This window comes from Lichenostomus cassidix, chromosome 28 (genome assembly GCF_008360975.1).
Source record: "Lichenostomus cassidix isolate B80296 chromosome 28, HeHo_3.0, whole genome shotgun sequence".
Taxonomy (NCBI): Eukaryota; Metazoa; Chordata; class Aves; order Passeriformes; family Meliphagidae; genus Lichenostomus; species Lichenostomus cassidix.
Genome location: NC_139508.1, coordinates 815,645 through 832,732, shown reverse-complemented (window position 1 = coordinate 832,732; position 17,088 = coordinate 815,645). Strand labels below are relative to the sequence as shown.

Below are 17,088 nucleotides of genomic sequence, written 5' to 3'. Positions count from 1 at the left end.
CGGGAATTCTGAGCCCGTATTCCCGGGAAAGCTGAGACTGTGATCGCGGGAAAACCGAGCCTGTATTCCCGGGAATTCTGAGCGTCCTGGGAAGGTCTGCTCGCAGATCCCGCTGCAACCAGAGCTTGTCAGGATGATCACATCCAGCATCCCATCTTTTCCGAGAGCAAAGCATGATCCATCAAAATCACGGCGGATTTTCAGGGTATTTTAAGAAAAACGGTTTCGTGAAGTTTCTGCTGCATTCGCGTTCGGAAAAGGGAGGTATTTTTGGAAGTTATTCCTTTCCCCATTTCAAAATCTATGTAAATCCTGTCAGATAGCCCCAGCTCCCAATTAGCAGCACTGCAGCAGCCGAGGGAAAACGAATTAAAGCTGTTTTTAAAAAGCACCTCAGCCGAAAACATCGCAGGGAAAGGCAAGCTCGAGATCAAGGACAGAATAAAATCAATGCATCCATCCCTTAACCCGAGCTCCTTTCCCTGCCAAGGGTTGGGTTGAAATCCAGCCCTGGTAGCAGCATGGCTGTGCTGGATCCAATCTCCCCACGGCATTCCCGGTGTTTCCCAGCCCTGCCCTCCTCTGCCGGGACATCCCCGAGAGCTTCCCCAAAGCTCTGCGTGCCCGGCGGTGACACCACGGCCTCGAGGTGTGACCCAGCCGCTCCGGAGCAGGGATGCTGGCAGGATTTGCTTCCAGACACTCCGGCGGGGATGTTGGGAAGTTCTTTCCCTCCGGGAAGCAAATTGCTGCTGGATGTGCAGCTGCCGCCAGCCCAGCCCAGCCCAGCCCGGCCCGGCCCGGCCCAGCCCAGCCCGGCCCAGCCCAGCCCAGCCCAGCGCATCCCTCAGCGCTGCCATTTAGGCTCTGGGGATGTTTTTTTGCTGCCCCAGGGCTCTGCGGTGTTCCCACCCTGCCGCAGCCAAGGCAGAACCGCAGCGGTGACTCCACACTTCAGGGCTGAATCGGGGAATGCGTTGGGTTGGGTTGGAAGGACCCTAAAGCCACCCAGTCCCACCCCATTCCCATTTTCCACGACCCCAGGCTGCTCCAAGCCCCGTCTGACACTCGGACACCTCCAGGGATGGGACAGCCACGGCCACAACCTCTCCAGGTGGAATTTCCTCCCCGTGCTCCACGGGCAGGTGTGGGGGGGAATTGTTCTCCGAGCCTTTGCCTTAACGAAGCTCGATTTATTTATTGAGATTGGGAGGAATAATCAGAGCCAGAAGAATCCCCACATCCCCCAGGAACTCATCCCTCCTGAGCCTGGCAATCCCTGCTCCCTCCAGCAGCTCCCGGGGAGAATTCACAGCTCTTGGAGCTGATCAGATCCAGGAGAAGGATCGATTTGGAACCATTCACCACAAACAAAAACATCTCCGAGGCTTTGGCACAGCAGCTGAGCTCTGGAGAGGAGGCACAGGAGGCTGCAGCTCCATGGATCCATCCCAGCTCCGTTCCAAGATGAAAAACACCTCATTGAAAAAAAACCTTCTGCCGCTAATGAATTGTTCCTAATCGAGGTTGGTGCTCCGGGCTTGGCACGGCTCTTCCCCTGGAGCCGTCGTTTGGCAGGAATGCTTTGTGTGCTGAAGGCTGGGAAGAAGACACCCTGTGCCAGAAATGCCCAGGGAGGACAATTTCACCTGGCAGCAGGGGCTGCATCCCTAAAAAATGCACTGGAGGGAGGAACAGAGGAGCAGAGAGCACTGAGGGATCACTGCGGACGTCAGAGCCATCCTGACCATCGCATTCCATCCACATCCTGCACAAAACTGGGAAATGGCTCAGCAAAACCTTCAGGGCAGTGCTGTTTGTCCAAACCCAGCGGTGCAGGGCTGGGGGGCAAAGCCCTGAGTGCTTTGTGATGACAGCATGGATGGCTCAGCCTTCCCACGGGAATCACAGGATGGTGGGATGGGTGGAGCAGAATTCCCAGAGCTGCTGTGGATCCCTGGCAGTGCCCAGGCTGGGCTGGAGCAGCCCGGGGAGGTGTGGGGTGTGGGGGTTTGGGATGGGAACAGCCCACGGCATGTCAGCCTGGCAGGGAGCAGCTCTGGGCTCTGAGTCACCATCCCACCCTTCCACCATTCCCATGGCAACCCAGCTTACCTTGGAGACATCCCGGGGAGTGCCCAGCGCTGGAATCATGGAACAGCAGGGCTGGGAAAAACCCCCGAGGCCATGGAGCACAGGAATTAACCCAGCAGCACCGAGGCCACCCCTGATCGTGTCCCCAGGGCCACATCCCATGGATCTGAAATCCCTCCAGGGATGGGAATCCATTGCTCCCTGGGCAGCTTCTCCCAATGATTGACAACCTTTTCCATGAAGGAATTTTCCCAAAATCCAGCCTGACCCCCCGGCTGTCCCCTCCTGTCAGGAGCTGTGCAGAGCCACAGAGTCCTCCCTGCTCCCCCTTTTCTCCAGGCTGGGCTCCTTCCCCAGCTCCTGGGGCTCCAGACCCTTCCCAGCTCCATTCCCTGGCTTTTCCAGCATTCCAGCCCCTCAGCCCAGCCTGGAGTGTTCCCTGGCGAGGTTGTGACCCAGGCAGGGGATGAATGTGGCCCTCTGGGCACCTTCCAAGGGCTCAGGGCAGCCTCTGCTGCTGGATTTGTCACATTCCAAGGAAAACGTGTCACCCCAGGCCTGCGGGAAGATCCCAGGGATGTTCAAGCTCTGGACACTCGGAAGAGAAGGAGGAACTGGAATTATTCTCTTTAATCACAACGGCAGAGCTGTCCTGCCTCACCCTCAGCACCACAGCAATCCCAGCTTTTCCCCCAAACACCTCCAGGAGAATCCCAAATCCTGCAGCTCCTGCTCCCTCCCCAGACATTCCCCAGCTCCTCCTCCCCACAGGGATAATCCCAGGAAGGAGAGGTTCCCAAACCCCACCAAACGCTGCCACTGCAACCTGAATTTTGGGGATTTTTTTTATGATTTGGGATTTTCAACCCCCATTTTTTAGATTTGGCCTGAAAGGGAATTTCACCCCACGCTCCAGCAGCAGGCTGGGGAAGTTTCTGCTCCTGGATTTGTGCAGGGATGAGGAGCAGACAAGCCAGAGCTGCATCCAGAGCTGAGCAAGGAGCACAGCTTTCCTCCTGAGAATGAGATGGAACAGGAAAATACAGAGTTTCCCTGTGCTCTTCCTCACACCCTCAGCCCAGGGGACACAGCTGTGGCTCTCGGTGGCACTGGTGACACCAGGAGCAGGACAGGAGCAGCAGCAGCAGCCCAGCTGTGGATATCCAAACCTCATCCCTGGACATTCCAGCATCACCCCCATCCCAGCACCACCCCGAGCATCCAACAGCTCCATGTGCAAAGTCCTGGCTGTATTTGGCTTGGGAAAGTGCAAGAAGACACGAGGGCAGGGACACGAGGACAGGACACTGGCAGCCAGGAGCAAAGCCAACCTCCTCCTTTCCAGGATCTCCGAGGATCCAGCGGGTGGCAATGAGAGCTCCCTGCGATTCCCAGGGCTGGGGGAGCACTGGGAAGCCCCAGGAGGCTCCTTGAGGCACGAGGAAGAAGCACCAGCAGCAGTTTCACCTCCCATTCTGAGCTCCCCTGGTGCCGAGCAGGGATTTCCCCCATTCCCTCAGGGGCTGGGGTTGGGATAACCAGGAGCCTGCTGTCCCAAAAAACCTGTTCCTCACGGAGTCCAGGGCGAGCTGCCAGCTGGAGCTGCTGGCAGAGGGGCAGGAGGGCTGCCCAGCCCTGCTCAGAGCACCTGCTCCGTGCTGGAGGAGGAAATGTCCAGCAGCCTCCAGGCCATGTAGGGGTTGAGCTCGTCCTGGTCCCGGCACAGCGCCCAGACGTAGAGCATCCTCAGCACCTTGTCCTGCAGGGAAACCCCAAAAACCCCCCAAAATCAGCAGGGAATGGACACACTTCCCTGCCAGAGCTGGGAATGCTGAGCTGACCTTTGAACTCCTTCCAATGGGAATTCTGTGGGTTTGAAGCTCCCCTTGTCAGAGACCAAAATACTCCATGCACCTTAATTTGGGCAAAGATATTTCCAAAGAACCTTAACAACTGGATCTTAACCCCCCTTTCCCCAAAATAACCCTGATATTTGATATTTTGATATTCCAGGGGCAGCTCAGCAGTTCCACCCAGCCCCAGGGAGTTGATTAGAGCTGAAGTTTGGGTTCTGCTGGAGAATTTTAATGCCTCTCCCTGATTTATTGCAGCTCCAGAGGAATCCGACAGCAAACAGACTTTGATATCCTGTTCAATAATTATCCCATCAATATTTATCTCCCAGGAATGCAGGAATTCAATGCAGGGAAGCACTGGATCAGCTCTTCCTGCCCTGCTGGTGAATCAGCCCAGATGAGCTCCATCTTTCAAGTGAATCCCATTTTTCCAGCCTGGACTAAAGGCCAGGGCTGCAAAAAGCCAATATTTGTTAAATGCCTGTATTAATGAATAAAATTATTAAAAAATAAAGGAAAAATAAAGGAAAAATAAAGGAAAAATAAAGGAAAAATAAAGGAAAAGGCGCTGGGAAGTGCCAGCTCCACACTGTCCCCATCAGTGCCACCCAGGGCAGGTTGGAGCTGCTTGGAGAGAGAAATTTGGGAATCAAGAAATTCCAGGAAGCTTTTCCAGCTGCTGCCACTCCCTCTGGGAAGAGGGAGATTCCCTGGGCTCAGCCTGGGATCTCTGGGGAAGGAGCAGCTCCAGCCAAGGATTCCAATAAATCATCCCTGCTGAGTTCCCTGAGAATCACACAGCATGAGCCACACCTGCCTGTGGGAGTTCCCTGTGGGATTTTCGGGGAATCAAGGCATGATTTGGTGTGAGTGTGAGCTAAAAACGTGGATTTGGGGATTTTTTTTCATCCAGTGACTCAACTCTGCTCCCACCCTGTTTGCCAGAGGGCTTTGCTCACCCAGAGCCCTTTGGGGAAGGGAAAGGGGGAGGAGAACTCAGCAGGGAATGGGATGGAGATGGAGTGGGAGATCCCAAATGTTGACCTAGATCTCAAATGCTTCCCAGACCCCAAATGTTTCCCAGACCCCAAATGTTTCCCAGACCCCAAATGTTTCCCAGACCCCAAATGCTTCCCAGATCCTAAATGTGTCCCAGTCCTGAAATGCATCCCAGATCCCAAACACATCCCAGACCCCAAATGTGTCCTAGACCTCAAATGTTTCCCAGACCCCAAACATGTCTCAGACCCCGAATGTATCCCAGATCCCAATATATCCCAGATCCTAAATATGTCCCAGACCCTAAATGCTTCCCAGACCTCAAATGCTTCTCAATCCCCAAATATGTCCCGAGACCCCAAATATATCCCAGACCCCAAACGTTTCTCAAACCCCAAATTTTTCCCAGACCCCAAACGTTTCCCAGACCCCAAAGGTGTCCCCACTCACCGGGTCTCCTTCCACCACCTCCCCTTTGTGGTTCTTGATCACCATCACCACCTGGGCCTGGAAGGTGATGATCAGCACAGGTCCTTGTTCCATCATCTTCCCCATGGCCAGCTGCAGGGAGACAGAATTCCATGGAAAACGTGGAAAAAATTACATGGAAAACATGGAAAATTCCATGGATTCCCACCCTCCCCGTGGCTGGACAGTCCCAGCTCCCCCAGAGCTGCTTTGATTAGGTTAATTAAACCCATTAATGACAAGGTTTGGATGTTATGAAAAAGCAGATTCCCCAAAAAAAAAAAATTCCAAGGGAAAAAGGGATTTGGAAATCTGGACTTCAAAGCTTTCCCCAGACGGTTGGGAATTTTTCCATTCTATAAATTTGGGAAATGGGAACAAGCTCTGCTCCATTATTTCCAATTAGGAAGCAAAAAATCAAAGACACCCTGCTCTCCAGAAAACGGAATTTGCTGAAGGAAACGCTTGGAATCAGAATATCCTGAGCTGGAAGGAACCCACGAGGATCAAATGAAGTCTTTTCTCCTGCTTTTAAATCCATTTTTGCCACGAAGTTGTTCTGAACACCACAAAAGTTGTACCAGAAAGGCTTCAAGGTGAGAACCTTCTGTTTGCCAGGATTTTTTTTTTCTCCCTCTATTCCCAGGACATTCCATTAAATATTTAAAGAACTTATTCACTGGAATGCAAGAGGAGTGGAGAATTCAGCTTTTTTCTTTTATTAAAAAAAAAAAAAACCAACAGATTTCTCCTTCTGCCTTTTGAGGGAAATCTTTTTTGTGGGAATGCAGCATGGAATGCTTTGCTGGAATTCCTGCCTGTGCTGCCCCAAAAGGAACCACAGGGACAGCAGGATTTTCCTCTTCTGAAATGTTCCCAAACATGGTGTTTTATCCCCAAATAAAGGGAGCAGCACCAGGACAGGCGTGAGGCTGTGTCACAAAGGAATACATTTATTTATAGGGAGATTTTCCTGTCCCCTGAGGGAATCTCAGCACCTCTGCAACGGTCCTGATCCCCTAATCCACCTGAATCAAAACCCATTTTTCCCACCCAAACCCAATTTCCAGGATATTTTAGGATCAATAATCCCAAAACATCATCCATCCAATCCTGTGGGATTCCAGGAGGAGCTGGAATGTCCCTGATCAGTGCATCCCACTGGGATTGGGGGAGGAAATAAAATAAAATAAATCAATTTGGGATTCTTTTCCAGGGCTGATCACTGGAATCTCCCCAATCAGGTCAGGACTGGCAGCTGATCTCACTGAGGTGACAGAATTCCTGTCACTCCCTAAGTGGGGCAGGAAAAGCTCCAACTCCTCCTCAAAGGGAAATGAAAAACACCAGGAAAGTGCAGAGATTTGGGCAAATCATCCCAGAATCCCTGCTTTGGGTGGGAAGGACCTTAATGTCCATCCAGCAGTGGGATTTTCCCTTCAAACTGTAGGATTTTCCCTTCCAACAGTGGGATTTTCCCTCCAAATTGTGGGATTTTCCCTTCCAGCAATGGGATTCTCCCAACAGTGAGATTCTCTTTTCCAACAATGAGATTTTCCCTTCAAACTGTAGGATTTTTCCTTCCAGCAATGAGATTCTCCCTTCAAACTGTGGGGTTTTCCCTTCCAGCAATGGGATTTCCTCTTCCAGCAATGAGATTTTCCCTTCTAGCAATGAGATTCTCCCTTCCAGCAATGGGATTTTCCCAACAGTGAGATTCTCCTTTCCAACAATGGGATTTTCCCTTCAAACTGTGGGGTTTTCCCTTCCAGCAATGGGATTTTCCCCTCCAGCAATGAGATTTTCCCTTCCAACAATGGGATTTTCCCTTCAAACTGTAGTATTCTCCCTTCCAGCAATGGGATTTCCTCTTCCAGCAATGAGATTTTCCCAACAGTGAGATTTTCCCTTCAAACTGTAGGATTTTCCCTTCCAGCAATGGGATTTTCCCTTCCAGCAATGGGATTCTCCCCCTGGAAGCAGAAATTCCAAACCCCAGAGGCCAAAACCAGCAGTGAGAGCAAGGAAAGTTTGCTTTGATGATCCTGGAGGATTTTTCCAACCTTCATGATCCTAAACAAACCCCTCCTGAGCTGGTGGGTTGAATTCCTCCCCCAGATGGGAACAGGGACAGAGAACTCACGTCGATGTTGTCGATGTCCAAAATCCTGGAATGGAATTGGAGCCCCAAAGCCTTGGCTTGCTGGATGGGATGAGCCAGCTGGCTGTAAGTCTGAGGGGAGAATGAACTGGGGTTGGGAATTGTTTGGAATTGTTCTGTACCACCAAAAAAATATAGGGAATTTCTGGTTAGAAAGAGCCACAAAAAAGGAATAAAAGTCGGGTTGGTGTGAATGTGCTGAAGGAAGAGATGAACTGCAGAGAATGCTTTGGGATTCACCAAATTCTCACTAAAAATCCACTTTTCCTGGGCAGAATGTGAGGGTCTGAGAGCCAAGGGACTCACAACTGGACTGAGCAGGAGAAACAGGGAAAAAAAACAGGGAAAAAACAGGGAAAACCAGGGAAAAAGCAGGGAAAAATCAGAGAAAAAGCAGGTAAAAAACCACAGTGAAAACCAGGGAAAACCAGGGAAAACCAGGGAAAAACCAGGGAAAAAGCAGGGAAGAAGCAGGGAAAAACCAGGGGAAAAAACCCAGTGAAAAACAGGAAAAAACAGGGAAAAAGCAGGGAAAAAGCAGGGAAAAAACCAGAGAAAAACCAGGGAAAAGCAGGGATTTTAGTGACCAGAATCACGAGCTCAACACCTGTGGGGTGACTCTGAAGAGCCTTTATCCCCTGGATTCTCAGGGATTGGATTCCCACTTCCTCCCCTGGCTGATCTGACTGATTATTCTTGACTTAGCAGCTTAATTTCCAATTCCAGCAGCCTCGGAAATGTTTGAGTTTTGTCTGACAAACTGCAGGGAAGCTCTGCTTCCCTCCAGAGCAATCCCAAGGTCTCATTCCCAAGGCTGCTGCAAGCAGGGAAGATTTATTTTTTTTTTCCTTTCAGGCTGGATTATTGGTATAAAAAACGCTCATCAGGGTTTATTAAATAGGAAAAAAATTGCCTCTCCCAGCCCTCTGGTGGTGAGGAACAGCAGAGGGAATTCACTGGGAGAAATTCAGCTCCTGGGATAGAACAGCACAATTATTTTGGATTTTACAACATGGTTATTTTGGACCCTCTGACAAAATAATGTCAGAGGAATGAAAACCCAAATAAACGCCAAAAATTGTCTGGAAAGCTCTTATTTCAGGAAGTCCCTGAATTCCAACCAACTCAAATTCCCTGCTTTGAGATAACCCAAGAAGGAAAATCTGCCTGAAAAGCAGTTTTTGTGCAATAACCCCAAATTCAGTTTCCTGAATTCCCACTGGGATCAGCCAGGCTGCAATTCCAAGTTGTCTGCTGGGATATTGCAGTGGAATTGTGTTTGTGGAGCTCCAGGGATAACCTCAGAGCAGCAGCACCTCTTGGGGCAGCTCAGCCCATTTCTGGGATCCAAAACCCACCCAGATCCAGGAGGATTTGCAGAACTGCAGCTCCATGGAGCAATCTGAGTTCAGCTCTCCATCTGGGGTCTCTGAACAGCTTTTATCCCAAATCCAGACTTTCCCAGCAGGGCAGGGGATCCTGGAGGTCACCCCAAAGCAAGGAGACTCCCCAGGCTGTTCCCACTCTCAGTGGGATGTTTTTCCTCACATCCACCTGAAAATTCCCACATTTCCCACAGTTTTCCCACCTAAAAATCCCCACAGTTTGCTGCCCTTGTCCTGTCACTGGGAAACCCTGAGAGGAGTCTAATCCCACCCTCCTGGCAAAGTCAGGGATGGAAAAATCCCTCTCAGCCCCTTCCCACACCTTGCAAGGCAAAAAACCCTGAAAATCACCCCATTTTCACGGGAGAATCCCAAATTTTGGGGAGTTTTGGGAGCTTCACTCACCGCCTCATAGCACCAATCCTTGAGGATGTCGAGCTCCCCGGAGATCAGAGCCTGGGGAGGAAATCAAACAGAACCTTTGAAATCTCCTCCTGTGCCAAAGTGGGACCAACCAGCCCTTCCAGCAGCCAAACACCTTAAATCCTACATTTTGTGGGACTCTGGGGGGAAATTGGAGCTGCAGAAGGGAACAGCAGGATGGATTTCTATAAAAACAGAGCGGCTCAGTCCAAGGGACATAAACCTTTGGATAATTAAACTCTGCTGAAGCTTCCAGCTGAACCTTCCTGCTCAATCTTCCTGTTAAACCTCCCAGGGAGTCAGCAGAGCTCCCAGAGCTCAGAAATCCTGGGATCAAACAGGAGCAGGAGGACACAGCAGAAGCAGAGCTGCAGTTTTCCAGGCTGAAAAAATTCAGGGCACATTAGGAACGGAAGAATCCCAGGTTTGGCTCCTCGAGCTCCAGTTTTTCCAGCCTCTCCTGAGTCTTTCAGAACAATTCCTGCTGTATTTCAAATCCCCAATTCCCTTTGCTGCTGCACTGACAGGGATTTATATCCATTTACATCAATCACGTCCCTCCAAGTCTTTAAAAACATCAAATTCCAGACACTTCAAGGACCACTGAACCATTTGTCACCATTCACTCCTTTTCCCAAATCCCACATCATTTAGAACCCCAAATTCCCTCCCTTATCCCTCTGCTGCCACCATTGGCTCCCCACTTCCCTCTGATCCTCCTTGGCTCTTTCTCAGGCCAGAAACATCATTTATTATCTCACAGTTTGAACGCAAATGTGAGATCCAATTCCTTTCCCAAGGTTCTGTGCAGAGCTGGAGCAGCCAATCCTGTCCCACCTTTTTATTTTAGCAACGGAGAAGTGAAAAAATAACATTTCATGGGATAACAAAGGGAAAAACATAGGATAATAAAGAAATGGATCCTGACTCACCTCGAGGACGTTGGGGATGATGTCCCTCTCACACTGCTTCAGGAATCTATCTTTGTCGAAGGATGGATCCACCTTGAGGATCTCTGTCAACACCTCAGACATCTCTGTCTTGGAGAACAATCCCCCTGGAAAAACAGCTCAGTGGGGTGGCAGCACAGCCACCAGCACCAGGAAATGGGGACACAATTTGGGTCACCCTGGGAACAACCTGGAGCTCAACCTGAGATTTATCCCAGCCCAGGATTGTCCTCCCACTCATCCCCTGGATAAGGATCCATGTGCAGCTCTGGAATTTCCCCAGAGCTGGCAGCAATGGGGGAGAGCGGCAGGAGTGGATCCAGGGGCTCTGGGATGAGCTCTGGGATGAGCCTCCAGGATGAGCTCTAGGACGGGCTCTGGGATGAGCTGTGGGATGAGCTCTGTGATGGGGACTGGGATGAACTCTGCGATGGGCTCTGTGATGAGCTCTGCAATGGGCTCAGGGATGAGCTCTGCAATGGGCTCTGGGATGAGCTCTGCAATGGGCTCTGTGATGGGCTCTGGGATGAGCTGTGGGATGGGCTCTGCAATGAGCTCTGTGATGAGCCCCTGGGATGAGCTCTGCCATGGGCTCTGGGATGAGCTGTGGGATGGGCTCTGCAATGAGCTCTGTGATGAGCCCCTGGGATGAGCTCTGCCATGGGCTCTGGGATGAGCTCTGCCATGGGCTCTGCAACGAGCTCTGCGATGGGCTCTAGGATGAGCTCTGCGACGGGCTCTGTGATGAGCCCCTGGGATGAGCTCAGCGATGGGCTCTGGGATGGGCTCTGGGATGAGCTCTGGGATGAGCTCTGTGATGGGCTCTGGGATGAGCTCTGTGATGGGCTCTGGGATGAGCTCTGTGATGGGCTCTGGGATGAGCTCTGTGATGGGCTCTGGGATGAGCTCTGCAATGAGCTCTAGGATGAGCTCTGGGATGAGCTCTACAATGGGCTCTGCGATGGGCTCTGGGATGAGCCCAGGACATGGCCATACCGATGAGGTCAGTGACACGGTCGGTGACAGCGCGTGACGCTCGGATGAAGGCATTGTCACTCTCGTCATACTTCATCTTCATCTCGAAGAACCCTGCAATGGGAGCAGAGGGAGCAGAGCTCTCCCAGCTCATCCAGAGCCAGGGAACATCCTGCAGGATCCAATCTATCCCAAATCCCTTTGTTCAGCACCAGCTGGCAGCTGGTTTTCTCCCCACTTTCCCCTCATTTTTCTCCCTGTTTTTCTGCAACATTCTGAGCTCTCAGGAACTTCTCCTCTGCTATCACTCTAGATTTAACACCCCTGGGTAATGAGTTCACCCAGTGGAATGAGGAAATTCAGGATCTGGCTCATTTTGAGCAGTGCAGTGCCCATCCCTGGTGGTGGCACTCAGGGCTCTGGGGGTGACAAGGTGGGGATTTGGCACAGCTTGGACTCAATGGTCCAGGAGAGCTTTTCCAACACAAATTCTGGAACTGTATTCAGGGCATTTCCACTAGAAACAACCTCAGATGATATAGAAGATCACCTTTACATCACAAAAAGACCTCAGGATTTTCTTTCAAAGAAGTCTTTCAGCAATTTGGAAGTTATGTTAAACTCTCTGGATTTTTTAAGGATTTTCCTTGTTTCAACCCCCAGCTCAGGAGGAGCAGAGCTGCCTTCCCTCTCCCTGGTGCCAGAACAAAGCTGATGAGGGAAAAAAACCAGGAAAACCACGAGTTGAGGTCCCTCTGAGCAATGCCAGAGCTCAGACTCAGTGCCCACGGGGAGCAGGGGCTTCTCCCAGCCACGCCTGCCTGCAGCACAGATGGAGCAGCCTGGAGAAGCTGCAGAGCTGTCAGCTCTGCCTCCCTCCCTTCACACCCCTCCAACCCCCCAGAAAGAGGTGGGAATTTGTGATTTGCATTCTGCTGAGGCTGGAGGCACAGATGGAGTCAGACCCAGGCGGGAATAGGACTGGGAAGGGAATGTGCAGCTCGTTTGGAGAACTCACTGTTAAAAACCACATTGTTGTCCTTGAAATCTTTCCACTGCTGGTACCACTTGGAGTCTTTATGCAGCACCATGCCCATGGCCTCCCTGGAGAGGGCAGAAAACAGGGATAAAAGCTGGATATTTGGGAAAAATTAACTGGTAACGAAGGAAGAGATCACCCTGGGGAATATTCCTGCAGTACTTGGCATTGCTGAGGCTGAGACAGCAAATAAACGATGAGGTTAATGATGAGATAAATTATAGCCTCATAAATTATGAGGTAAATTACAGCCCCATCAATTATAGCCACATAAATGATCCACCAAATAAATAAAACACCAGACAAATAAATAAAGAGATAAATAAAACATTAGATAAACCAAACCCCAGATAATTAAAACCCCAGATAAATAAAACCTCAGACAAATAAAACTCAACTCAGAGGAGCAAAGCAGCAGAGAAAAGAGGAGCTCAGGCTCAGCCCTGCCCAGCCTCACTGCAGCAAGAAGTTAGAGCTGAGAGCACAAAATGCTCAGCTCCAGATTTCACCTCTGAACATTAAATCTGAACTGCAGAATTTGAAATTTCCAGTTTCACCACGGGAAGATTGAGGATCCTCAACTCCTGCTGGGAATTTCCTCCCACCCCACAGCTCCTGGATTTTAACCCCTGCCCTGCTCTGAAGTTTTCCATCAAATTCCCCATGGAAATATTCCCCCCAGAGGACTCCAGACGTACTCATTGGCTTCGAACACTCGCTGCTCTTTGATCCTCTCTCCGGAATATTCCGTCCGTTTCCGGAGTCGCTCCGGCCGCCTGTAAGGACCAGTCTGTCCCAAAACACTCTCATCTATCTCCTTCTTAACAGTTTCTACTCCCTGCAAGGAAAACAGCCCTGTTGGTTTGGATTTGTTGATTCCCCAGGAGATGAAAATCCCTCCTGAGGTGGTTTGGGAGAGCAAAAAAACCTGCAGGGATGGGGAAACCACAGCCTGACAACAAAACATTGGATATTTTTCTGTATTCCCTGCAAGAGGAGGAATTACAGCCTGACAACAAAACACTGGATTTTCCCCATATTTCCTGCAAGAAGAGGAATTACAGCCTGACAACAGAACATTGGATTTTCCCCACATTTCCTGCAAGGAGGAGGATTTCAGGGAGCTAAAATCCTGCAGCAGAGAGAAGCTCCCAGCCTGCTGCTCACACTTGCAGCAGCTCAGCCTTGCCAGGCTCACACTTCCCCGGCAGTGCCAGACCTGCAATCCCAGCTCTCCCGTGGGAGGAGAATGTTGGATTTCTGATCCCCCAGAGATGTTCCCCAGGCTCTGGGCTACCTGGGAAATGGCTTTGAAGGCTGCAGTCCTGCCCAGCTTCTCCCCACCCTTGGTCACTGACTCTGCCGACTGTTTGGCTGTTTTGGCAGCTTCCTCCACGCCTTCCTTGATCTTCCTGCCCAGGTCACTCCTGCTGACCTCATCCAGGCTCTGCAAGGCAAGCAGGAGAGGTCATTCCACATCCACCCCTTGTCCCCATCCCTCCCCAGCTCTCCTGGAGCTCCTTGAGGCCCTGGAAGAGCTCTGAGGTCTCCCTGGAGCTTCTCCTCTCCAGGTGAACGTTCCCAGTGAGGGAATCCATCCCTTGGAGCATCTCCATGGGTTCCTCTGGATTCTCTCCAGCAGCTCCAGGTCCTGGTTTGGGTTCCCAGAGCTGCAGGCAGGTTGGATCTCTGTTTTCTCCATCCCCAAATCCCCCTGGGCTCTGTCTGCCCCCTGATCACACCCAATCCATTATTTTCTCAATGTCTCTTAAATTCTTCATCTTAAAATCTCCATGGTCTGAATCACCTCTGGGACAGCAGGAACTGTCCCCAGAAATGACAATTCCAACCTCCCCAAAATTCCAGCTTAAACCAGAGCTGCACTAAGGAAAGGTCCTTTTACCTCTTTAACCGTCCCTGTTATTTCTTCAAGTTTCTTTTTAATCACTTCTGAGGTCTTCACTGTTTCAGACTCGATGGTTTTCTGGGGGAAAAAAACATTAATCAAGGGAGAGAAAATACTCAAACCCAGCTTGGATGGAGCACAATCCATTAAGGCTGGAATTGAGGGCAGAAAAAAGCAACATTTCAGGAGCTCATTGCCTGAGTCAGCAGCAGCAGCAGCTCAGCTTTGCAAATAATGATGTTTAGAGCTCTCTGAACAATGCAAAAGAAACATTTGATGTTCAATTTAGTGCCTCATTATTTGATCTGCTCAGAAATGCAGCCAAGTGTCTGCTGGAAAGATTTTCCACTGAGGAAAAAAAAAAATAAATAAACCAAATAAACGTTCCGAGGCATCCATTTAGCACTGAGTGCTTCCAGCCAAGCAGAACTTCTCCTAAACAGTTCAATTTTGGATTGAAATTTACACTGAGAGCAGTAAAAGCTCAGGGACTGGGCAATAAAACCAAGGAACACTCACATATTTCCTCCTTGCTTCCCGAAGTGCATCCGACTCCTCCAGCTTCTTAGCTTCATCTCGGAATTTTTTAATACTTTCCTTCATCTCTTTGTTTTTGGCTAATTCCTGCTTGATGTTCTCCACAAAACCTGATATAAATCCCTTCCTTCCTCCCGAGGAGTAGCATCTGGACTGGAGAAAACCATTCCACGTTGGAGAATCCCAAGGAATTCAGTCCAACAGGAGTCAAATAATCCAATTTCCAAAGGCAGGAGGTTGATTGACTTAAGGCAAGCATTGAATTGCCTTTAAAACTTGTGGAAAATAGGGAAAAGCAGCAGCTGATCCTTCAGAGGAATCCCAAATGCAGGGAATCCCAGGATGGATTGGGTTGAAAGGACCTCAAATCCAACCCAGCTCCACCCCCAGGTTGCTCCAAACCCCATCCAACCTCAGCAACCCCAAAATCCCTTCAGTTCCACTTTTAAAAAGTGAAAATTTCCAGCCCAGAACTGCTGCTTCCCAGAGTCACACCCACCTCCAGCTCAGGACTCTGCCAGGAAAACACTTTTGGGGTGGAAATGAAATAAATTCAGGTGGGACCAACCTGGGGGGAGCCCAAGGCAGGGCTGATCCTGTACAGGGCACTCCTGGGGAAGGCAGGGATGGGGTAACGCCTGGAGAGGAGCCACAGGCCACTGAGGAGACATTTCTGCAAGGAAAAGAGCACAGCAGAGCTCAGGGAACAATCCCAGAGCTCCAGATTTGGGACAGCAGCGATGCACAAACCCATCCTGGAGCTGGAACGTGAGAAACACGCAGATTTTTCTGGGAAAATTCTTCCAAATACAACTTTTTCCCATCTGTGAAGGAAACTCAGGACCCTTTTAGGTGTTTGTGCTTCCCCAAGGCACAGAGCAACCCCTGGATTGCTCTGCTGCCCTGCCGAGGTCAAAACTGCAGTTCCTGCCCTGGAAAAGGTCATTGCTGAGCTCAGGGATTGCAGCAGGTGAGGATCAGGGAAATGTGACATTCACACCTTAAAAACCTGTATTTCCTCACGAACAGCCTAAGGATCACGAGCCCAAGGGCTGAGGCTCTGCAGCTCCTGACAAAGGCACAAATCGAGCAGGAATCCTTAATCCCAAATTTAACTTTGGGCACAGAAGAACCACCGAGCCGCTCATGCTGCAGGGGGAGTTTAAGGGAGTTAAAGCTCAGAGTGCAGCTCTCGCCATTCCCGGGAAAACCTGAACTCCGAGGGAGCAGCTCGGGTCACGGACAGCTCCGGGAATCCTGGAATTCCCGGAATTCCGGGCTGGAAGGCCTTCAACAGCACCGAGCTGCAGCTCGCTGCCGCGGCACGGACACGGTGCCCGCCGGGGGCTCCGGGAGCGGCCAGAAGGGAGCAGAGAGCCGCGGCGGGGCGGGGAGCCGGGCTGAGTGTCCCCTGTCCCGCTGTCCCTGTCCCGCTGTCCCCTGTCCCGCTGTCCCCTGTCCCGGTGTCCCCCGTCCCGGTGTCTCCTGTCCCCTGTCCCGCTGTCCCCTGTGCCGCTGTCCCCTGTCCCGGTGTCCCCCGTCCCGGTGTCTCCTGTCCCCTGTCCCGGTGTCCCCTGTGCCGCTGTCCCCTGTCCCGCTGTCCCCGCCGGGCTGCCAGCGCCGGGCCTGCGGGCTGTGAGGGAGCGGCGGCGCTGGGCCTCGCTCCGGGCGGCTGCACCACCGGCCCCGCGCTGCCCCCCGGCCCGCAGCGCCGCTCGCTGTGCTCTGTGCCCCGGCAGGCCCGGAGCGGCCCTGTCCCGTCCCGTCCCGTCCCGCCCTGTCCTGTCCCGCCGCGCCGCGCTCACCCGGCACCCTCCGGCCGCCGCCATCGCCCCGTGACCTTCGCGCGGCGCCGCCGGGTGACGTCACTGCCGCGCGACGGCCGCGCCACTTGGCTGCGAACGGCGGGAGGGAGAGAAACCGGGAATGGACCGGAGCGTTACCGAACCCACCGGGAATGGACCGGGAATGGACCGGAGCGTTACCGAACCCACCGGGAATGGACCGGGAATGGACCGGAGCGTTACCGAACCCACCGGGAATGGACCGGAGCGTTACCGAGACCCCCGGGAATGGACCGGAGCGTTACCGAGCCCACCGGGAATGGACCGGAGCGTTACCGAGCCCACCGGGAATGGACCGGAGCCTTACCGAGCCCACCGGGAATGGACCGGAGCCTTACCGAGCCCACCGGGAATGGACCGGAGCCTTACCGAGCCCACCGGGAATGGACCGGAGCGTTACCGAGCCCACCGGGAATGGACCGGAGCGTTACCGAGCCCACCGGGAATACCC

At 51.9% G+C, this 17,088-nt stretch overlaps 1 protein-coding gene across 1 annotated transcript; it reads right to left on the bottom strand.

Moving 5' to 3' along the window:
- Window positions 1-3,327: 3,327 nt before the first annotated feature.
- Window positions 3,328-16,668, bottom strand: TIMM44 (translocase of inner mitochondrial membrane 44). The gene is made up of 13 exons (XM_085040238.1): window positions 16,599-16,668; window positions 15,362-15,466; window positions 14,776-14,946; window positions 14,254-14,334; window positions 13,648-13,797; window positions 13,049-13,188; window positions 12,330-12,415; window positions 11,333-11,425; window positions 10,319-10,443; window positions 9,369-9,419; window positions 7,561-7,650; window positions 5,400-5,510; window positions 3,328-3,853 (listed from the first exon to the last, which is right to left on the bottom strand). Exons 1-13 carry the CDS (start codon window positions 16,620-16,622, stop codon window positions 3,734-3,736), a joined length of 1,347 nt encoding a protein of 448 aa, XP_084896364.1. The 5' UTR covers window positions 16,623-16,668; the 3' UTR covers window positions 3,328-3,733.
- Between the last annotated feature and the right edge of the window lie 420 nt (window positions 16,669-17,088).